This window comes from Notamacropus eugenii, chromosome 7, assembly GCF_028372415.1.
Source record: "Notamacropus eugenii isolate mMacEug1 chromosome 7, mMacEug1.pri_v2, whole genome shotgun sequence".
Taxonomy (NCBI): Eukaryota; Metazoa; Chordata; class Mammalia; order Diprotodontia; family Macropodidae; genus Notamacropus; species Notamacropus eugenii.
In genome coordinates, this window is record NC_092878.1 from 144,830,493 (window position 1) to 144,855,508 (window position 25,016).

The 25,016-nt window shown below is 37.9% G+C and overlaps 1 protein-coding gene across 9 annotated transcripts in view; it reads right to left on the reverse strand.

Annotated features, from left to right (window-relative positions):
* Positions 1–25,016, reverse strand: part of WDFY3 (WD repeat and FYVE domain containing 3) — a 324,335-nt gene that overhangs the window by 123,820 nt on the left and 175,499 nt on the right. For all 9 annotated transcript variants that reach the window (XM_072622967.1, XM_072622964.1, XM_072622965.1 and 6 more), the window contains 6 exons: positions 14,273–14,487; positions 9,585–9,697; positions 7,623–7,854; positions 6,649–6,749; positions 6,293–6,511; positions 652–833 (listed from right to left, as the gene is read on the reverse strand). In XM_072622967.1, the coding sequence (XP_072479068.1) occupies positions 652–833; positions 6,293–6,511; positions 6,649–6,749; positions 7,623–7,854; positions 9,585–9,697; positions 14,273–14,487 (1,062 nt within the window). The remainder of the gene's footprint in view (positions 1–651; positions 834–6,292; positions 6,512–6,648; positions 6,750–7,622; positions 7,855–9,584; positions 9,698–14,272; positions 14,488–25,016) is intronic.

Sequence of the window (25,016 nt, forward strand, 5' to 3'; positions counted from 1 at the left end):
AGCCTTCATTAGTTAATATGAGAGCATTCTTAAAAGTTTACAAACAAAGATGGTCATTTTTTAAAAGATACCAAGGCATGAGCATTCAACTCCTGAAAATATAACCTTTCCTTGATTTTTACTGTTACACTCCTATCTCCAGGACTTACATAGGAAACCCTTCCCCCTTGATGTCACATGTGATCAGGGTGTTAATGAATAAAATAATGCTCAGCGTTCCCAAGAACCAAGATGAAGGCAGAGATACAGACATGAAATGGGAATCAGAAGTTATTTATAAATAATATTCTACTACCTAAAGCAAAAGGCAGCATGGGTCAAAGGAACAGTGCTAGGTTGGAGTCTCTGTGACCTCAGGCTAGTCATTTAACCTTCATAATTTACTTCAATGTGTAAAATGAGAGGGTGGGACTAGATGCCCCTTACAACTCCCAAGTTATGTGCCTCTGTATAGAAGACTCTTCTATACATACACACATTCTTGCCCTCCAAGTGCCCCCCCATGTCATTAGCTGATACAGAGATACCTAGACCAGGGCAAGCAGCATAAAACACCACAGCAGAGGCAATGTGATCGATTTGGGGCAAGAACAGAACTTAAGCGAATCAACCAATTTTATAGTGTGTAGGGATTCAAAAGTATAGACGTACCTTCACTGTATTGACAAGTTGCCCATCAAGATAGAGGGCAGCAGTGCTGTTTTTCAACATGCCTTTACTCATTACTAGGACAAGATGATGCCACTGTCCCTCAACTATGAGGTCTCCACAGCGAAAGCGGGCACAGCAAGGAAGGATTTCATAAAATGAGGATTCTTCACTGAAGTCATCAACTAAAACACAAAAGGACACTTGATGGAACACTCCTGCCAATCTCTGTGGTTTAGATCAGTTTGAGGGCTTTTCATTAAAACGAATACATAAAGACACAAACGTTAAGTATCACTCTTCACTCAACATCATGATGCTCTTAGCAAGCATGTGATACTTCTCAAAAAATACTGCAATATACATATATACTCCCTCAAAATTATATACTATATATTATATATAAGTATTATACGTTACATAACGCTATCCAAAAATCAGTTTTTAAGTAATATATTCACTTACAGAATTTTGGAGAATAAAGAGAATACAAAGGAATTAGATTACACAAACCACTCAAAAGATGAATGCTGTTATTAGTGACTTCATAAGAGTTTTTATTTTACAAGTGATTATGAAGGGAAGAGAATAAGCATTTGTATGACACCTACTATGTGCCAGGCACTGTGCTAAGGACTTTACAAAGATTATTCCATTCGATCCCCACAAAAAATCAATGGGTTTCTTCATTGAGGCTTAAAACAAAAAACTCTTAGGGTGACAACAAGCTTCAGTTTAATTTTCTTAAAACTGAAATGGCATTGAATAAACTAGACTGCATAGCTGATCTGAGTCACAGAAATGTCCACAAGTATGCCGGTAGCTTTTACTGAAGTAGAATTCTTCACTTCTTTGCAAGCATACATGTTAGAAGAAGAGCAAATTACAAATGAATGCAAAATAAGAACTGACACTTGTAGTGGTGATCATTACAGATAAGGGTCAAAGGAGATCTTTTATGTGAAATACTGTGCAAATTTCAAGAGCCACCAGAATGAGATTTATTATTAGGACCACCACACCATTATCCTCACCATCATTATCATCTTCATCTTCATCATCATCACCACTACCACTACCATCATCATCATCATCAAAATCATCATCACATTTTTCTCATACTTTTGAAGAACATCAGATAGAAATTATATTGAGGCAAGTAACTGTCTTTCTATTATTAACCTACATCTAATGGCCAATGGCCATCGTTCAAGCAGAAAAATACATTCTGCGGCTAAATGACAGTATTAAAACCTAAGTAAGTGGTAGGCTCACAAAAAAAAAAACCATTTCTAGGAGCAAAGAAGCTTTCTTTTTCATCTCTTTATAACTACAAAAAAAATTTCATGCCATGCTCCTCAGAAATTAGGCATATTTGGCACAGTAACATATATTAAAAATAGATTTAGATAAATTCTTAAGCATTAATTTTATGTTTAGGTATCTGCAGGCAACAGCTTGGTGTGCAGTAATAGTGCGGTTACTGTACAGTTTACTGATCGCATTTCTTCAAGATATTTTGAAGTCTGTGTAAGTAGTGAGGAGATCTGTCGTCTATTAGTCCATGAAGGATCACAAAATTTGAAAAATGGAAGAGACCTCAGTAGTCATCTCATCTAATCCATACACAAAGGAATTCCCACTAGGGAGAGCAGGGTGACACAAGGGATAGAGCATCAAACCTGAAGTCAGTAAGACCGATGCTCAGATCCTTAACCATTTACTACATGTGTGACTGTGGGTAAATCATTTCACCTCTGCCTGCTTCAGTTTCCTCATCTGTGAAATAATAATAGCACCTACCTCACAAGATTGCTGTGTAGGCCAAAATTTGACAACTTTGTCAACCTTAAAGCATAAATGCTAGCTGTCATTATTATTGTTAACTAAAAAACCCAACAGAAAGTAGGCATCCAGTCTCTGCTTTACAACCATGAAGTGAGCCACTCTAAAACTGGACTGATTTTTAGGCTATAAAGAACAAGTCTAACCCCTCCACCATATGAGCCTTTCACATACTGTGGCAATGCCATCATGTTCTCAGAGCCTTCTTTTCTTCAGGTTGTTGGGGGCAGCCCTAACACCTACACTGGTTTCATGCTGGGATAAAATGAAAAATTAACAAAAGGAAGAGGTTTACTTTGTGCAAACACAGCAAGGATATGCCGCAACATGGCAGGGACACTTAGCTTCTCTGGATGTGGCCTGCCTCTGTCTCTAGGTGGAAAAGTATCTCATCATTAGGGAAGGTTATGATGAAAGGCATAGAACTTCTGTGGTCTTCAGAAATCCACCAAATCCAAGAATCCATGACTGACAATGGCTAGGCCTTTGAGCAATGCCTTTAGGGCTGAAGAAGCTGGGCCAGTAAACTCTTGCGATCAGCTTTGTCTCCTTTAAGGGAAAGCAAATCCCAATGGATTAGAGGAGGAGGAACCTGAGTATCCTCCCCATGTTGTGAGTGGGGGACAAAGAGACTGCATCAGGGAAGTGCTGGTAAATATTACTAGTTCTATCACAAGGCTAAACATGCTCAATCCCTTCAAATGACCTTCACTTATCATGAACTCAAGGCCTTTCCCCATCTCGGCTGCTGATTCTGTGAAGAAAGAGTCACGTACCAACTCTCTCTCTACTTTAGTCCTGGCTTGTGGCTTTTTCAAGTTAAATGGTTTACCATCAGTGTGGCAGCTGACCTTGAAGCTGTTTTGGTCCTTGTCATTGCTGAAAACATCATGCTAAATAGCGTGGGAGCAAGCACACAGCTCAGTTTCACTCTACTGTCCTTTATGCAGAACTCAAGCAAGCATGCTGTAGTGAAACTGGCATATAATACTGATGAATTTCTCTGGGCAACCAAATTTTGCCATGACTGTCTCCCAGCCTTCATGACCGACAGTAACAAAGACCTTGGTCAGATCAGTGAATGTTGTGAATAGATCTCTGATCGGCTCCTGACATTTTCCCTGGAGTTGTCAGGCAGCACAGACCCTATCAATCCTTCCTTAACTCTCTGAAACTACACTCGTTCTTGGGTAGATGACCATCTACCCAAAGAATCAACCTTTTAAGGACTGTGGTAAGAATTTTGTTGGCAGTAACTAAGAGACAGAGATTACCTCCCCCGCCCCACCATGATTATTACAGGACAGTCTATTTCCTTTTCTTTTATAGACATGGACAATGGAGGTATCCTCAAACCTCCTCCATGTAACCTGGAAGATTTCAGTCAGTTTTGGTATGAGCAGTGGACTCCTTGTCTTGTAGATCTCCCTTAGAATAGAAGCAGGACCAGGTGCTTTGCCATATAAGAGGCACCTAATGACATTAAATTTTCTTTTCTTCAAATGGAATTTCAACTAGACAAGAACTGACTTCAATCGGAGGTAAGAAGTCAATGGTTTCAGCATTGGTTGATGATGGTTTGTTGAGACTGAGCTGTAACATAGTATGGATCCATTCTCTACTACTTGTGCTCATTTTGGCCTGATGATTCAGCAAGAAGGCAGAATTTCTCCACCAGTCAGTATCAAACTATCCATAAATGGAACCATAAACTTCTGTGCTATGGATCAGTTCACTTATTTTGGCAATTTACTTTCCAGGGATGCATACACAGATGATGAAGTTAATGTACACATTGCTAGAGCTAGTTCAACATTTGGCAGGCTCTGAACGAAAGTGTGAGAGAGAAGAGATATTGGGCTGCCTACCAAATTGAAAGTCTACAGAGCCATTGTGCTGACCTGTATGCCTGTGAAACTTGGGCAGTGTACCAGTGCCACACCAAGAAACTAAATTGCTTCCATTTGAATTGTCTTAGGAAGATTCTGAAGATCACATGGCAGGGTTAGGTTCAGACACTGAGGTCCATTCTTGAGCTGAATTGCCAGGCATTCAGACTTTACTTCAGAAAGCACAACTGGGCTGGCCAGGTTTGAATGCCAAATGTACATTTGCCTAAAAGACTATTTTATGAAGAATTCACACAAGGCAAGTGTTCACACAGACATCAGAAAAAGTAATATAAAGACATTCTCAAGGTCTCCATGAAGAATTATAAAACTGATTGTGAGATATGGAAGACATTGGTGCAGGACCAGTATGGCAAGCTCACATCAAGGAAGGTACTGTGCTCTATAAGCAAAGCAGAATTGCAGTAGCTCAAAAAAAAAAAAAAGTGAGATGCAAATTTGGATAGATCTCCACTCCAAATGTTCATATGGACTATTTGTGCCTGACCTGAATCTTCCAAGCTTAAACTGGTCTGACCAGCCACAGCTGGACACACCACACTTTGATTCCAACACCAATCAACCACATTCTCTACATATATTCTCTACTTTAGCAATATTATTCTTAAAGTAGGGCACCCAGAGTGGAATCCATTACTTCAGAGGTGTGACGAGGGCAGAAGACAGTAGAATTATCACCTTCTGTTCCTGGAAGCTATGCTTCTCTTAATTCAGCCTAAGATTGCATTAACTTTTTTGGATACTATAATAAACTGCTGAAAATACTGATCTTAAAATCCACTCAAATTCCCAAATTCTGTTTAGAAACTATGCCTACTCATGTATCCTTCATTTATACTTGTGGAATTGACAGCAAAAGATTTTGTACTTATCCCTATAATTTAATCTCATTAAATTCAATTTTATCAAATTACTGCTTGTCAAGATCATTATGAATCCAGACATTTGGTTTAGCTTCATGATGTTGTTACTGTATAGAACATTCTCCTGGTTCTGCTTACTTCATTCCACCTCAGTTCATGTACGTCTTCAGAGGTTTCTTTGCAACCATCCCTTTCATAAATTTTTTTTTAACCAGGCAGTAATATTCCATTACATTTGTACACCATAATTAGTTCAGTCATTCCCCCAGCAGACAGCAAGTCTCTTAGTTTCCAGATCTCTGCCATCACAAAAACAGCTGCTATAAATGTTCTAGAAATATGGGACCTCTTACTTTTCCTTGATCTACTAGGCCTAGCACTGCTATCACAACCTCAAAGAACAGCTCAGATTACTGACCTCTGGCCACAATTCCAAATTGCTTTCAAGAATGGCTATAACACCTCATGGCATTCATCTGCCAATCTATTATGTGAAAGGTGGAACACCTTTACATAACCCTCCTGCCCTGACTTGCTCAATGTGTTTGGGGGTTGCAGGAGTGGGGCAGGAATGGAGGGGAAGAAGTAGTTTGGATGATTCAGCACTACCCAATGCCACTTACAGATTTTCCTTCTACCAACTTCTAGCACCCTGTAATTCCCATTAAGCACCATCAAAAAATTTGGTTCCTCAGCAAGCAAAGTCAATCTAAATTCATACATACCTGGTTACCCTCTCTTCAAATCTATATTTTGCTGTTGTTGAGATCAGCTAAATCAGAGCACATTGCTGGAATTGAGATTAGTTGAAAACAGAGAACCATTTCATATAGTCTTAATGATATCATACTTTAATATGATTCATAATTACACTTTAATATATCACTTAACATGGAATACTTTGTGAAAATGTTAACATGACACTTTGTGAAACCCGACCTTAACTTTCTAAAGGATTAAAAGTTGGATTCAACAAAAATCACTTTATTTTTTTTCCCAGTACTCAAAGCAAAAGGAAAAACTTACCATAATTCTGGAGTAGTTCCTCTTTAGTAGAAACAATGAGGGACCGGTCTTTTGCAGATAGGACTACAGCAAGGCACACATAATGCTGCTCAGAGGAATTTGCTCGCCGCACGAGCGTCAAAAGTCTGACTGGGTGGTTATTTGGAGGTGAACTAAAATGTTCAATACAAAACCAGCTGGAGTAGCTTAATCCAGATGGAGGAGGGAAGAATCTTTCACCTGAAGGGGGCGGAGGAGATATACATTTGGGGAGGAAGGGGGAGAGATTTACATGTATTTATGAACGACACAATGAAAAAGTTTGGAATGATAAAAGATAAAATCTCATAATCCAAAATGTAATAAGCAGTATTTACCAGTTCCAATTCCACTGATTACAGTACCATCGGTAAGACCTGTTGTAGCAGCATTACTTGTAGGTGCATTGTGAGGTGCCAAACTGGGTAGGAACAGGCAACTATTAACAATAAAGAGAGAAGAAACAAACATTTTAAATAGAAACATTTTCTTCTGTCTCATCACTGGTTTTGTATTTCCCAGCTAAAGATAACTATATATCATGAAATTGTGCAAATTTAACAGCCTGCCTGCCACACAGTAGAATGGAGTTGGCCTGGCTTCCTAAAGTCTATGTAAACAGAATATTGTATGTTTGTCATCTAAGAACTAGCCTAGAGAAGCTTATCACTTGCAAGGGCGGGAGGAGGGGGAGAGAGGAGAGAGAGAGAGTCTTCAAATTTTCAGCCACAACAACTCATAAGAACCACATAGTATTGAGGGCTTGCTGGTGTTCTCAGTGTCTGAGGGAAGACTCCAACTGATGAAGCCTTGAAATATTAAAAAAAAAAAGTTCTATTTTTAAGCCTCACTGTAGTATGGCAATGCCTCCGGTTGAGAAGTCAGGGTCAATGAAAGGTAAGCTCTGGCACATTCTACAAACATGGGAAGGCTTTCAGTTGGGTTCTGGTGACAAACTGTGTTTGCTGTTTGAGGGCTCGTCTAGGTGTAGGCAGGCTGGCCACCTGACGATGAATACTTTGGCCATGAAACAAATCAGAAGATTCCAGATTTACAGCAGGAAAGAATCTTAGATGTTGGGCCTCGTTGTTTGTAGATGACAAAACTGAAGCTCAAACAAGTTAAACGGGTTTGTAAGTATAAGAGGCTGGATTTGAAGCCTTCATGACTCCGTGACTTTGTAACTTCATGACATTAGAATTCAGCACTCTGATTTCTATGCCACACCCTTTCTAAATGGATAAAGACATGCAGACACACATGTACGTAGAGGACGTTATAAACGAGGATGGAATTTCAATCAAGCACTTACCCAAAGCCTTCCAGTGATGTGTCAAATTCCACAAAAGCAGGGGTAACTGACGATCCGTGCAGCCTGATATCGTGCGGGGTTGTCATGGAGACTAAACACTTTACCCTCGTCAAGGGTACAGTGCTTCCTTCTGCAGATTTTACCAAACTCTTGCTTATCCGATAGTGGTTATCTTCATGTAAACTAAATACATTATCAGAACCCAGTCCTTCAACAGATGTGACCATACTACCTATAAAGAAAGAAGTTTTTTTTTCTTTTTAATAGATTTTTATTTATTTCATTCAACTTTCTCCAATTACAATTTTTAAAAATTACAATTAATTTTAAAAAATTTTTATTTCCCAATTTTCTCCTCTCCAGCTACTTTTTTGAGCTTTAATGTTTTTTTTTTTAAATTATTTTCAGCAAGGCTAAATGACTTGCCCAGGGCCACATGGCTAGTAAGGAGGAAAGGATGGATTTTCACCCAGACCCTGTGTCTGACTTCAGAGCTCGCTTCACTGTACAGCTGTCTCTTCAGATAAACTTACTAAGTTTTAACACATTGTATTTACGTATGTGTGAAACTTAAAATATTATGCTCTCTTGATCTGCAAAACTGTTTATACAGACTCTCTGAAAATAGAGAAATTAGATTTATATGTACATTTACTCCTTTAAAGATTTTGAGATTGACAACTGGGTTGAGAAATGACTAAAACCTAATGTTTTATTACCTAGTCTATTATTTTTACCAAATTTGTCACTGAGAAGAGGAAAAGAAATCTTCCAGGTTTTAGCTTTCTTCTCATAGAACTAATGGACTGAAAACCATAGATTTATTTTTGTTAACATTTAACTATCAACATATTTGTTGAAGTAAAAAAGATATATAAATTTTCCTATGACTCTACAAATAAAATATAATTAGTTCAAGAATCAAAAATTCTTGCAAAAACGCAATGGCGCCCATTGCCAGAGGAGTCGTGTCTTAAAGTATTCATACCGTAAACATTGGTTTATGTGTATTATATGTATTTCCAAGCTAATCTTCAATATTTTAAGACTTTTTAGGATTTTCTTTTAATAAAATGACTTCCTGTTAATTCTGATAAGAGGAAGAGAATTCAAAAATATGTAAAACAAAAATTCCCATGTAACAGACATTTAGTTAAGGTAGTTAAAAGAATAATAACAATAGCTAAAATCATAGTGCTTTATGACACACTTTACACATATTATCTCAGTTGAGAGCTTCCAACTAAATCACCAACTTGATATAACACAAATACTACTAGTTGCTAAGGCTGGTAATTTCCATAAAACAAACGGCAAACTTAAGGAAGCCTAATTTCCTGTCATGACAATGTCTATTCTATTACCTACATTAATTTCAATCCATCAAACAATAATTAAAGCATTAACTACTGCACATTTCATTTTAAATTCATTCTGATTACTAATGGTCCTAGAAATAAAATTTTACCACAAATAATGAGATGACTGCTCTGTCAATACAACAGAAGCAGCTTCCATGAAATGTAACTCAGATATTCCTAAAAAATATGAGAAGGTAGGAAACTCCAGAAGACAATGGTAACAGAAAAAATTGACACAGTACATATACACCACATGATTCTTGCATCAGTTTACCCAATAGCATCAGAATGCTGTTAGTGAGAGTCTAAGTTAGAAAACATCAAAAACGCTTTTCTGAGTATGTGACGGCAATGAGAATGGTGAACTTCTCAAGTCAATTTATCATTCCAAGTGTTATGGAATTGAATTCTGTGGTTGAGACATCCATTTTCCAATTATATGGAAATATCTCATTGACATATGGCTCCTTGTATTTCAATAATGCCAGAGCAACAGTTTTAGTATTTACCTACTTATAGATTATAGTCAATCAACATATCCAGGTGAATGATAACAAAATGATACACAGGATGTAAAAGAGAGAATTCAGATCCCACTCACCTCTCATCTCTGGTTCATAACTTAATGAACTGGGTTTGTGGATGCGATACTGTTTTAAAAGTTTTTTATCCCAGGCACCACAATTTAAAGGATTTGCCAAACGTAAAAATTCCCTAATAAAGACAATTAAATGGAAGTTTAGTAAAAATGCCATGGAAAAATAAAAACAGGTATTCACAATATCAAATATAAATAGTGTAATTTATATTAGTCACATCTCCCACTTCCTCTTCTAAAGTTTTATTGATGATACGCTTGTTTTTATAGCAGTTACTTTCCAATAATTCTAGCTTCTCCAGAATTGTCTCTTGTAACAAATGGAAGAGTAATACAAAATAGACTAACACATCCACAATGTGTGACAGTAGAAACTTTATTCTGCAGGTGTGGTTCACTGCTTCTCTATCAAAAAGAAAATTATATTTTATTATTAATGTTTTAGAATCAATATTAGTCATTAAATTAATCTGAATTCTGAGGGCTTTCCTTGTTTTCTTTTACATATTGAACTCATTGCTTATACTATTGTCTTAGTTCATTCACGTTTCCACAAATTTTTCTAAAAGAAGGAAGGAAACAATTATTTATTGTCTACTATGTGTCAGTCGCTTGGCTAAGAGTTTTACAAATAGTATCTCATTTAATCCTCACAACAACCCTGGGAGGTAGGTGTTATTATCCCCATTTTACAGTTAAGGAAACTGAGGAAGACAGAAGCTAAGTGTTTTGCCTCGGGTCACATAACTCTTAAGTATCTGAGGCAGAATCTGAATTCAAGTCTTCCTCACTCCAGGCCCAGAGCTCTACCCATTATGCCACCTAGCTATTTACTACTAAATGGCTTACCACTCTGAATTTTTCATATCTGTTGTCAATATTAAATAAGTTTCTTTATCAAAATAAATACTTTCATTTTAGAAGATGTTTTGCCAGTCCTTTATATTTTTCATTTTTCACTTTTCCATGTAAGTAACCTCATAAAATCAAAAAGAGTACTTTAAAAAGGCTGCTTACACCGGACCCTATGCAAGTTCTGTTTCATTCTACTGTATTATGAGTACTTCTTTAGTATGCACGGCTGGGTACCAAAAATGCCTTTTCAATGGTTGTTAAAATTGTTGTTCTTCAGTTATTTCAGTTGTGTCTGACTCTTCATGACCCCATTTGGGGTTTTCTTAGCTAAGTTATTGGAAGAGTTTGCCATTTCCTTCTCGAACTCATTTTACAGATGAGGAAACTGAGGCAGACAGGATAAAGTGACTTGCCAAGGGTCACACAGCTAGTAAGTATCTGAGGCTAGATGTAAACTCAGGAAGATGAGTCTTCCTGACTTCAGGTCTGGCAACTCTATCCACTGCATCAAAATGAATAATCTAAATTACATAGTAGGAATTTCTGTATTCTGTGTGGGGCTAAGAGATGGCCCTTAAGCTCTTCTCAGGACTCACTTATTTTGTAAAAATCTATACAAACCAAAAAAGATGCTCCTTGCTTCTTTCCTTTAAATAATCAACACTGGTGAAAATCCTCATTTTCCTCATTTCATCTTACTCTATGACCCCTAATAATCCTCACCACGACCTCTTAATACTTCATCAGACAAACACTTCTGCACTGACTACATTGTCTTTCCTGCCCTATCTAGAGACCTTGGTGAATCAGTCCAACTCTATACCTCCTTCCAAACCCCAGCCTTTTACTTCTATTGATGTACCACTAATGGGAGCACAAAAATGCAGAGGCACAACAAAGTTGCGTTACAGAATCTCAGGCCCTTGTCACAAGGTAAACCACCTTTTGCTTCTTCCTAATTAATTCACTACCCCACTTTCCAAAACTATTACAAGTCATTTCATCCATCTTCAAGCCTCTCATCTCACTCCTTCTGTTGCTCCCCCACCCCAAGTTCCATCTTCTGCCTCCTCATCTGTCATTACTTAGATGTCTTGCCCTACTATCTCCGTTACTCCTATCTCCCATAAAGAAATGGTCTTCCTTCTTGCCAAGACAAGCAAATCTCTCTATATGCACCCTACATCTCACCTCTTTCTCCCTTACTTCTAAATCATCCACTATCTGGTTTCCAAACTCAGCATTCAACTGCAACCATTCCTCCAAAGTTAACAGTGCTCTCTTAATTGCCAAATTTAGTGGCCTTTCCTAAATCTTCATCCTTCTCAACTCTATCAACTACCACCTCTCTCCTCAATCTCCTCCTTCCTACACGTCTGACAGCTCCTTCTGTTTCCATTGCTGTATCACTGTCCAGGTCATATATATGAACGTATAGGAACACATATAGGTATAGGGAGAGGGAGAGAGAGAAAGGGAGAGGGGGAGAGAGGGAGGGGGAGACAGAAAGAGAGAAAGAGACAGAGAGAGAGACAGAGAGAGAGAGACAGAGAGAGAGAGAGAGAGAGAGGGAGGGAGGGAGGGAGGGAGGGAGAGACAGCCCCGTATTGGGAAGTTATGAGAATAAACACATACATATAGATGGGAGACAGTGTTTTTGCCTTTCTTTGGATTCTTAGTGCCTAGCAGAACACCTGGTATAAAATACTTGTTTAATAAGTATTTCATTATTAACTGACTGATATAATGGCAGGAAATTGACCGAGACTCAGGATCAACTGATTTCCCTCTTGCTGAGTTGTACTAAAATTACTCACGATACGGAAATAATAAGGCATTAGGGTGTTAAAGGAACTGCCTAGAAGTGTCTACACTGTGTTTCCTTTGCCAATTGTGAAGTTTTATTTTTATTCAGCCTAGACAGAGTTAGAAGGTAACTAGTGACTGAATGGCTCAAAGGTCAGACACATTGCTGGGAACCCATCAAGGAGCAAGACATTTTTCCCTAGGGAACGAATGAATCAAAGCAAGAAACAGCTCTCAAGAATGTAGCCATGGTCAGCACAGAAGTGGACCAGCCCTGTTTACTGGAAGGTGGGGCACAAAGCAGAATAGGCCCATGGAGTTGAGCTGAAGGACTTGACACTGTAACACTTAACAGTATAACACTTGACACTATAACAAGACACCTGGCCACATAGGGTCTGAATTTCCTCTGTGGGAGCCAGTCTATTTGTCTGTCCATTGTGGAAGGATGTGGGGAATTCTTCTTATTCTTCTCATGATGACATTTCAGTAAATGCCTTTGCTTTGATTGTTTCTACCAGTTCATTATTAAAATTGAGAACATGGGTTGGGACTTGTGAGATACAGCTTTAAGAAAGTAGAAACACAACATAGCATCTCCGAGGGACTCCCCACCATCTCACATCACAGTGCTTCCTCCCTGGATGTCTCTTCTTACAAGAATCTCATGAGACTCCTCAGTGAGCAGTGGGTGGCCACCCACTAATTCCATACAGCCCAGCGGAGGAAGCTCTTCAAACCTCATAAAAGGGTCACACAGTTTGGACACTTCTTTGCACTTTAAGACCTTATTGCTGCATTCTATCTGCTCCATTGCTTTCTATAACAAAAGGCTAGTGGGCACCAGAGTGCACAGAATACTGCACCTGGAATCAGGAAGCCCAAGTTCAGATCCTGTCTCAGACACTTAACCCTGTGACTCTGGGCAAGGCATGATCTCTCTGCCTCCCTCAGTCTCCTCATTTGTAACATGGGGATAATAATAGAACCTACAGGGATGCTATGTGAACCAAATGAGGTAAAAACTGCTAAAGAATGTCGCAAATCTTAAAGCATAATATAAATGATGGTGATGTAGTAACTTCATTGGTTGAGATGACAAAAATTTTGTGAGCAGGGTGTCCTGATCAGCTCCCTCCATCACACTTGTAATTCAGTGTTTTCTGCGTATCACTAACAAGTCTTCTATCATGGCCCAGATTTAGAGACCGAAGGTTCAGAATGTCATTTTTGAACTTTAATGGCATTAGGCTAGCAAAAACAAAACACAAATAGCCACCACCACAACAAAAAAGAACACAGACTAAGATTCAATGCTACCACCAAAGTAGGAGTCTATGAATGTCACTTAATCCATCATTAAAAATAAAAGCAATGGCTGGATATGAAGCTGTACGAAAAAATGTAGATTTTTAAGAGAAAGAAATTATGTTCAATTAAAAAAAAGATATTGCTTTAAAAATGTTCCAGTTTCAGGATATATCTGCTTGTCACTTTCAGAGTCACGATTGCAAAAGCCTTTCTCATCCACTCGGTCCCCATGTGGAACCTCTTCACACTCAGGCTGATCCTCACACAATGGACATGAGCATGCTCACACTTGCAGGCTTTCCAGTCTTGGAGATCCTGACAAATACTAAGTTCAACTAGGGAAAGGAAGAATCAATAACATAAAATGATGTCCATTAGCTGATGAGCATTTCCTTTCACTGCCTTTTGGTCCCAGAAGCAGCATGGTGTAGACAGAGAGCTGGCCTCAAGGACAGGGAGACCTGGGTTCAAGAACCATGCCAAATACATGCTGGATGTGACACCTTTGGCAAGTCATTTAAACAACTGTGATAGAAGCCAACTCTCTATGACTCTAAGCTGCATAAAAAAGCATGGACCTGTATCAATAGAAGGAGCTCTCTATACCACTGAAATCAAAGGTCTAGGTCATAACCTTATCACTAACTTTTATCCAGATGAATACGTGAATGGGTATCATGAATAATACTGTTAAAATGTGAAAAAGATAAGTCACTGACCTCAGTACGATGGGCTCCAGTGCCTGAGAAGCGAGCCTTTCAAACATTCTCTGGAGGGGTGGGTGCAGAGAGTGGTCTTCATCAGCCAGGGCAGCACTGCATCTTTGTAAAAGGCGGGCGTGAAGCCCGGCTTCACACATCACTTGTTGGTTTCTCTCTGTATGTACCAGGGATTGCAAAATATTCGCCACGGCAAGCTGAAGGTCCAAAGCATGCTGGTGCAGAAACACAAAAGCATTCCACAACATCATCCTTACAAAATCAAATATCAGTACAGTTTTTTATTTGTTCCAATTTCACAATGTCCTTTATTATGATATCTCCATATGCCTATGACAAATTTCTGACATTTCCTACATGAGTTCAAGGAGGCACTAAGTGAATGCACTAAGTTTATATGACAATTCAGGAGACAGTGCTGTGAACCCAGTATCCCATTCTAACAGGAAGCGTATCCAGCTTCCCCATTTGTCCTGCATATTGTTAATATCAAATGACACTAATCAGCAAGAAAGCATTTGTGAAACACATGCTATGTGTCAGCCACTGTGTTTAGTGCTGGGGATATCAAATAAAAAATGAAATTAGCAATCCCTGCACCCAAGGAACTATATTCTAGCAAGGGAGACAACACACATCAAAAATAACGGGATAATTTGAGGCAGTAAAGCAACAGCAGTCAGGGGGTGGAATCAGGGTATACCTGGAGCAGAATTTTGAAGCAAACAAGGAATTACATGAGGATGAGAAGTGGTAGTGCCCTGCAGGCATGGTGGATGCAGTGCAAAGGTGGAGAGAGGGAAGGAAGAACAGGATGGTCAGGGTGACTAGATCACAAAGTTTGGGAAGGGTCAGAAAAGTGGCATATGGTTGTGGGATAAAGAGCTTTAAAAGTCACAAGGAGGGACTTTAAAAGTCACAAGGAGGGACTTTAAAAGTCACAAGGAGGGACTAGTGGGTCGCATGGCTACCAACAGTTCCAGACACTTTCTACCCTCCTCATGGCCTCTCAAATTGCCATAAAACAGGAATTAGGAGCAAAAGACAAAAACCATTTCAGCTATTGCCACAGTCTGGAATAGGAGCCCCAGTGAGGCAAAAACTCAGATCAACTGAAAACAAAAAAATCTAATCACTAATGTGTATTGTGCTAGTATAGAACCCACCCCCAACTACACACACACCTGGCACTGGTAACACAAGTCAATCGATGAACTCACAAGGACCCCAAGATAGTCCATATACTTCCCTGGGATGCAGACAAACAAAATGGGTCTGGCTGCAGGGCCAAAAGACTTTGCTGCAACAGATCAGTCAGAGAGCTGAGGAAGGAAAGGACTAGAGCAGGGCCCATCCTGTATGGAACTCCTCTAAGCCTGAGGAAAGGGCCCAAATCTTGTTCTGTCACCTTCCAACTCATCTGAGTTAGAGATGGAGGAGGGCAAACTGGAAACTCCCCAGAAGAGGAGGAGTCTGAGAGAGCTTTCAGGCCCAGTCATAGGGAAATGCTCACTGAAGGGGAAGGATTCAGAACATGAATGATAGGAGAACAGAAGGAAAAAAGACAAAAATGATAAACTATCTTGGGAGGAAGAAAACTCAATTAAAAACCTGAGAAGAGACTATAACCTCAAGTTCAGCTAAACAAATTCAGCTAGCTATGATTAAATATTGAAAAATAAATATTGAAAATGATTTAACCCTCCATGAGGCACAGAATCTTGTTGATTCCCAAGTTAGTCTGGAACTACAGCTGGATGTTTCTGAATAATTTAAAAGAGAAATAAATAAAAGAGAAATAAAAGAAAAAATTTCGCAAAAGCAAAATTTTTGGCATGCACAAAAAAAAAATGAGCAGAAATAAAAACCTTGAATCCACAGTAGCACATATCAAAAAAGGGGGGAAAAAAGAGCCAATTGGAAATGCAATACAGAAAAGTGAGGAGAACCTAGAAGGAGAAAAGTAAAAACCAGTAATGTTAAAAGAAAACATGGTATCCATACAAGCAACATATGTTGATCCCAGAAGAACAAAAAAAGCAAGAAACAAAAAAAAACCCCAAAACCTGAACACCATGGTGCAAGAAACAAAATGAGAAAACTATTCAGAACTTCTAAACACAGAAGACAAAATACATACACACACATACACACTCACTGCTTCCAGAAAAAAAAAAAGCCCATGCTACAAAATCCAAGAAACATAGTGGTTAAATTGAACAACTCTTAAGGTCAAACATTAAATTCTGCAAGTGACCAGGAGAAAGACTTTTAAATATAAAGGAAAGGAAATTCAAAAAGACTCAAGACTATGCAGGACTTAAGAAACCACAGGAGAGAATATTACAAAAAGCAAAGAATTAAATTTAAAACAGGCTTCTGAAGCATTCCTACAAATGACAAATTTGTTTTCCTGCAAATAACAGACAAATAGTTTTCCTGCAAATAACAAAAAAATCTGCAAATTTCCAGACAAATAGTTTTCCTGCAAATAACAAAAAAATGCAAGAAGAGTAAACAAACAAAGCATACAAAGAAGGCACAAAAGATGGAATTAATTACCCCAGAGGGAGAAAAGGAGGAAAGTAAAAAACAAAAATAGAGACAGACATTTATTGAGTTAACAACAAAAACAATGAGAAAAAGAGATATTTTTCTAATAAGACACAAATAAGTGTGAAAGCATTTTCACCCTTTCACAAAGCTGAGAGTAAAAATAAAACAGAAGAAGTACTAGTGGAGAAACAGGCTTGAAATATCATGGATTAAAAACCTCAGTACTTGGCCATAAGTGAATCGATGTTTTGGTGCAATGGGAAAGTCCTTAAAAGAGGAGAGGGAAGAGGAAAAATAAAGGGGAATATATAATGTACCACACTCAAGACAAGGATTCAAAATGAAAGAGAAAAATCACTTCTGTGATTTCTGAGGAAGAAGACTCACAGGAGAAAGGGTGTGAGAGAAGGTTCCACTGAAGTTTGTTATCATGGGGTAAGTAAGACATTCTATAAATGGAAATGTTACAATAAGCATACTTTTAAAAATTAACAGCATTTTTACAAAAATAGCAACATTTATGTGGAAAGGGAAAATTCCACTCCAAGTGTCAAGAAGTGGATGTATGCACTGGGAAAAACAGATTAGGAAAAAACAAAAGATAGCAATAAAATGCATTTTAAAATTAAAAGTAAATAAAATATTTGGGGATCAATCCCCCAAAATTGATAAAATAGCTGTAAGTATTCAGTTATAAATTACTCTGTAAAGAAAGAGAGGACAATTTAAATAGATGGAAAAATATTAATTTAATAAAAATGACATTACTACTAGGGAATTTACAATTTAAATACTATGGAACCAAATTTAAAGAGGGATACTTTATAGAACTTGATAAATTTAGAAGCATAAAAAACCTAGAATATCAAGGGGGAGGCTTAAAGGGGGAATAGCATGCCTAGATATAATTATATTATAAAGTAGCAGCCATCAAACCAACTGGCATTAATTTTAAAAAGAGAGAGGCAGATGAATAAAACAGACTAGACAAAGGAAAACAGAAACAATGAAACTCAATAACCTAATATTCTATAAACCAGAAAACACAAATTATTTAGGAAACCTCACTATTTGATAAAAACTGGAAAACAGTCTGGCATAAATTAGACTTAGGACCTCCATCTAAAGCCCCTGGGGGAACTGAGCAGCAGATCTGAATCTCAGTTCTGAATGGTGGCTAGGCCCTAGGAACCCTCCATCTAAAGGCCCTGGGGGAATTGAAGAGCTGATCTGAATCTCAGCCCTGAGCAAGGCTCTGGGGTGAGGAGGAGCTCTGGTTTGGTGGAGCTGAAGGCAGTTGTGGAGAGGAATTCTACTCTCAGATTCTGGGCAGAAAAGTTTTTGGTTGCTCCCAACCAGTGCACAGGCCAGGAGAGGAGTTAACTTCTCTCTCTTGATTGTGCCACGCTGGAGGAACTGAGAACTTACAGGTACCCAGAGCAGACCCTTCTCTTGACAAAGAACTCAAAAGTCAAATAACTGACTGAGAAAATGCCCCAAAAAGGGAGAAAAAAGTAAGAATATGGAAGGTTACTTTCTTGGGGAACAAAAATTTTCTTCCATCCTTTCAGATGAGGAAAAGCAATGCATATCATCAGAGGAAGTCAAGGCTTCTGCATCCAAAACCTCCAAAATAAATATGCAGTGGTCTCAGGCCATGGAAGAGCTCAAAAAAGGATTTTGAAAATCAAGTATGGCAGGTGGAGGAAAAATTGGGAAGAGAATGAGAGTGATGCAAGAAAATCATGAAAAGCAAGTCAACAGCTTACTAAAGGAGACCCAAAAAATGATGAAGAAAATAACACCTTGAAAAATAGGCTAACTCAATTTGCAAAAGAGGTCTAAAAACTCAAAGAGGAGAAAAATGCTTTAAAAAGCAGAATTAGCCAAATGGAAAAGGAGGTTCAAAAGCTCACTGAAGAAAATAGTTCTTTAAAAATTAGAATGGAGCAGGTAGAAGCTAATGACTTTATGAGAAACCAAGAAATTATACAACAAAACTACAAGAATGAAAAAAATAGAAGATAATGTGACATATCTCACTGGAAAATAGATCTAGGAGAGACAATTTAAAAATTATGGGACTACCTGAAAGCCATGATCAAAAAAAGAGCGTAGACACCATCTTTCATGAAATTATCAAGGAAAATTGCCCTGATATTCCAGAACCAGAGAGCAAAATAAATATTGAAAGAATCCACCAATCACCTCCTGAAAGAGATCCAAAAAGAGAAACTCCTAGGAATATTGCAACCAAATTCCAGAATTCCCAGGTCAAGGAGAAAATACTGCAAGCAGCTAGAAAAAAACAATTCAAGGACTGTGGAAATACAATCAGGATAACACAAGATCTAGCAGCTTCTACATTAAGGGACTGAAGGGCTTGGAATGTGATATTTCAGAAGTCAAAGGAACTAGGATTAAAACCAAGAATCACTTACCCAGCAAAACTGAATATAATACTTCAGGGGAAAAAAAAGATCATTCAATGAAATAGAGGACTTTCAAGCATTCTTGATGAAAAGAGCAGAACTGAAGAGAAAATCTGACTGTCAAACACAAGAATTAAGAGAAGCATGAAAAGGTAAACAGGAAAGAGAAATCATAAAGGACTTTCTAAAGTTGAACTGTTTACATTCCTACATGGAAAGATAATATTTGTAACTCTTGAGATTTTTGTCAGTATTTGGGTAGTTGGAGGGATGATACATACACATACACACACACACACACATACACACACAGCACAAGGTGAGTTAAATAAGAAGGGATGATATCTAAAAAAATAAAATTAAGGGGTGAAAGAGGAATATATTGGGAAGAGAAAGGGAGAAATGGAATGGGGCAAATTATCTCCCATAAGAGGCAAGTAAAAGATTTTTCAATGAAGGAGAAAAGGGAGGAGGTGAAAGGGAAAAAAGTGAAGCCTACTCTCTTCACATTTGGCTTAAGGAGGGAATAACATGCTCACTCAATTTGGTATGAAAATCTGTCACAGTAAAGTAGGGGAGAAGGGAATAAGTGGGGTGAGAGGGATGATAGAAGGGAGGGCAAATGGGAGGAGGGAGTAATTAGAAGTAAATACTTTTGGGGAGGGACAAGGTCAAAAGAGAGAATGGAATAAATGGGGGGCAGGACAAGATGGAAAAAAATATAGTTAGTCTTATACAACATGACTACTATGGGAGTCTTTTGCAAAACTACACATGTATAGCTTATATTGAATTGTTTGCCTTCTCAGTGGGGATGGGTGGGGAACGAGGAAGGGAGAGAAGTTGGAATGCAAAGCACTAGGAACAGATGTTGAGAACTGTTTTTGCATACAACTGGGAAATAAGAAATACAGGTAATAGGGTATAGAAATCTATCTTGCCCTACAAGAAAAGAGAGAAGATGAGGATAAGGGAAGGAAGGGGTCTGACAGAAGAGAGGACATATTAAGGGAAGAAGTAATCAGAATGCAAGGCATTATGGAGTGAGGGGAGAGATGGGGAGTAAATTTGAAACTCAAAATTTTGTGGAAATGAATGCTGAAAACTAAAAATAAATATTAAAAATAAATAAGTAGATAAATAAATCAGACTTAGACTAATAACTCATGTCACATTTCACAAAGCATTCTAAATGAATATGTGATCTTAGTATTATAAAATATTAGAAGAGAAGCAGATCATCAGCTATAGGAAGGTGCTACATTATTAACCAAACAAAGAATGATAGAGGCAATTATAAAAGCTAAAATAGATAATCTGGCTTACATGAAACTGAAAATCTTCTGTACATACAAAATTAATACACTTGAGATAAAATGGGAAGGGGTTAAATGGGAAAAAATCATATCAAATTTCTCTTATGAGTGTTTGGTATCCAATATACACATACTTATTTACATATGACACAAAGATTTTTTTTATTGGAAAAAAAAACACCAGAATCCATTCACCAATAGATAAGTTGTCAAAGGATATGAACAAATTATTCTTGAAAGAATGGTAAACTATTAACAAACATATGAAAGAATTCTCCAAATCCCCAATAAGAGAAATGCAGGTAAAAATACTCTTGAATTTCACCTTACATCCTGCTGTCAAAAATGAAAAAAAAACCCAGGGATAATCAATATTGGAGGAGTGGAGGGAAAATAGGCATTGCTGGTGAAGCTGTGAATGAGTACAACAAATCTGGAAAATGATTTGGATTTAAAGCAAATAAAAAATTAAAATGTCCAGAAGATGAGATAAACATGCCCATATACACCAAAATATTTAAACTATTACTTTCTAGCAAAAAAAGAAAAAAGAAACAAAGTAGATGCCCATTTATTGATGAATGGCTAAAAGACTGTGGCACATGGATGTTATGGAGTACTGCTGTGCTACAAGAAATGGCTAATGTGTTAGAGACCTGACTGAAATGTACAACAACACATGTCATTCCCCAATTGATAAATGGTCAAAGGATATGAACAGGCAGTTTTCAGAGGAAGAAATTAAAGATATCTACAATCATAAGAAAAAATGCTCTAAATCACTTTTCATTAGACAGATACAAATCAAAACAACTCTGAGGTCCCAAATCACACCTATTAGATTGACAAACATGACAGAACAGGAAAACGATAAATGTTGGAGAGGATGTGGGAGAGTTGGAACACATTCATTGTTGGTGGAGCTCATCCAACCATTCTGGAGAGTGGTTTAGAACTATGCCCAAAAGGCTACAAAAATGTGTATACCCTTTGACCCAGCAATATCACTACTAGGAGTGTATCCCCCAAGAGATCATAAAAATGGGAAAGGGTCCCACATGTACAAAAATATTTACAGCAGCTCTCTTTGTGGTGGCCAAGAACTGCAAATCAAGGTGATGTCCATCAATTGGGGAATGGCTGAATAAATTATGGTATATGAATGTAATGGAGTACTATTGCGCCATAAGAAATGATGAACAAGAAGACATCAGAGAGGCCTGGATGGACTTATATGATCTGATGCTGAGTGAAAGGAGCAGAACCAGGAGAACTTTGTGCACAGCAATGACCACGGTGTGCGAGAGTTTTTTCTGGCAGACTTGGAACTTCATAACAACGCAAGAACTTAAAAAAAAAATTCCCAATGGTCTTCTAAGGCAAAATGCCTTCCACACTCAGAGAAAGAACTATGGAATTCATTCGCAGAATGTAGCAGATCATATGTGTGTGTGTGGGGGGGGGGTATTACATTTTGATTTGGTATATGATTTCTTCCATTTATTTTAGTTTGTCTACACAGCATGACTACAGTGAAAATGTATTCAATAGGAAAGTATGTGTAGATCCTATATAGAATTGTACGCTGTCTTGGGGAGGGAGGGGGTGGGGGGGTATGTAGGGGGAAAAAATGTTAAGTTTTATGGTAGTGACTGTAGAACAGTAAAAATAAAATTTAAAAAAAAAGAAATGGCCAATGCGATAAATACTAATGATAAAAGCATGGAAAGAACTACATGAACTGACGAAAAGTGAAGAGGGCAGAACTAAAAAAACAACATACAAAGTGACTACAACAATGTAAGAGGAAAGACAAACTCTCCCGCACCAAAAGCATTCGCACTTTACCAGAGATGGCTCAAAACAAGAACTACAGAAGACACTCTCACAGCATCCCTTTCCAGAGGGGGAGGACATCCACGAATATGGTTCAATGAATGTATTTTTAGGATTTTTTTTTGATGGATTGCGGAATTATGCTGATTTTTCTTCCCCCATTCCCATCTCATTTTTTTCCCTTAAAAATATTCTTATATGGGATGGTTCTCTGGGAAGGGGAAGGAGGATATTGGGGAAAATTATAGTGATATAAAAAACAAATACCATAAATGAAAACGTTTTCAAAGCTAAATAGAGCAGGGCATATTTGACCCTAGAAGCAATGGGGAGCCACTGAAGCTTAATGAATAGCAGGGTGACATAGTCAGACAAGAACTTTAGGAAAATGACTTTGGCAGTGAGTGGGATAGACTTAGTGAAGACTCCTCAGATTGTAATTTTTCTCCCAGGGGTGAGGTAAGGCCTAAAGGCTCAAGGTTACAATATTTTTAGAATAGAATAGTTCCATATAAGGATATAAAACTGTGTAGTGTATTAGGGTCTCAATGATTGGACAAAACTTACATAATTCCTCGATGTCTTCATTTCAAAAGGGATTGGTTAGATTTCGTGTCTAGAATGTAAGACCATATTCTCAGCTAATGAGGATAATGGTCAGTGGCGGGGAGGAGGGACTTGCGTTAGGGTCTATATAAATCACTGTCCTGTTCTTTGTCTTCGGCTTTCCTACTCCTACAGGTGAGCCCCGCTTCTCGAGAATCGAATAAATCACTTTTCTGTCATCACCTTGAGAGGCCTCTGAGTAATTGATTTATGTAGGGACCTGAGCCATCCCACACAGCAGCTATTGGGAAGAGAAACTGAAGAGGAGAGAAGATTAAGGCAGGAACCCCAATTAGGAGATAGCTGCAATTACTCTGGTGAGGAGTGGTTGAAGGCCTGAACTAAGGTGGTGAGTACAGAAAAGGGGACAGACATGAAAGAGATACAGGCACAAACAATATAATTTGGCACTTGAATAGACATACTGCAAGAGAAAGAGTGAGGATTTAAGGATAAACCCAAGGTTTTAAACCTAGATGATTAGGATGAGTGGTACCTACAACACAGATAGGGAAGGGTGGAAGGGGAGAGTATCTGAGTACCTGAATTAATGACTACACACTAAGCAGAACTGCAAAGATAATCTTGCACATGGCTTGTACAGAAAAACAGGACAGTCATCAAATTACTGTCTTTGGTGTTGGATGAAGGAAGCTGGAATACTATTATGCATTGGTGTGTTACATGGTCCTTTGAATGCCGTGAAAATGCAAAATCTCCTCTTGCTTTGGTTATCCTGTATAGGGTTTGAGGCAGTTTTTACAATTCTGAATTATACCTTGTCCATTAATCAGAATCGGTCACATCAATTAGTTTGATGAATACTAGGATAATCTGTTTCCCATTTTAAAAAATATCTCTGACTTTTTGATAAATTTTTATAAAAAGCACATTATTGCTTTAATTTTTTACATTATCTATATTTCCTAATGCTTACCTCCCCTGCTGGCCTCCCAAAGGAGCCGTCCCTTATTAATATAGGGAGGAGAAGGAAGGAAGAAAGAAAGAGTTCAGCGAAACTAATGAATGTATCAAAAATTATGATATTATCCATAATGTCTCACTCTTACAGACCCTTCCCTGCACACCCCCACCCCCCAATCTCTGGAAGAATTAAAAGTGCTTTCTCTTCTCTCCTCTTTGGGACCAAGCTTGCATATTATACTCTCATAGTTACATGCATATAAACACTATGTATACTGTTTTCCTGATTCTATTTAGGTTACTTTGTATCACTTCAAGTAAGGTTTCTCAGTGCTCTCTCTTGTTAACCATTTTTTAGAGCACAGTAATATTCCTTTACATTCCTGGACCATCGTTATGACAAAAAAGTGCTATTGCTATCAATAATTCTGCAGAGGTGAGGCCTTTATTTTATTGAAATATTCTGTGTAGCACATGCATACTGTGGTCATATTCTTAAGTATCTGAGCTAATTCCAAATTAATTTTGGAATGGTTAGACAACTTTCATCCAGGCCAGTAGAGATTAATGCGTATCTTTCTGTAACTTCTCCAACACTGACTATTCTGATATTCTGTCATCTTTGGTATAATGGCATATTATGTGTAAGTTAAAACCCCAGTTGTTTTGATTTACATTCTCATTATTCTGAGTGATTTGAAATACTATTTCATGCTTGTTTATTAATAGCTTGTAAACCTTCTTTTAAAAACTGTTTGTTTCTATTCGTTGACCATCTATCTACTGGAGAATGACTTTCACTAACATATTCCTGTTAGTTGCCTACATAACTCCAATATCAGAGATAAATTATAGCTAAAAATTTTTCCCTATTAACAACTTACTTGGCCTTATGCCAGCCGCATTATTTTTCAAGATTTTTCCATTTTCAGTAACCAAAATTATAAAAATAACAGATGACAGGTCATAAGACAAAGAGAGTTCTTGACAGAAGAAATAGATAAACATCTTTGACATATGGAGTGAATTCCCATAGCAATTTTTTGAATGTACATTGATAAAAGTCACACAAAT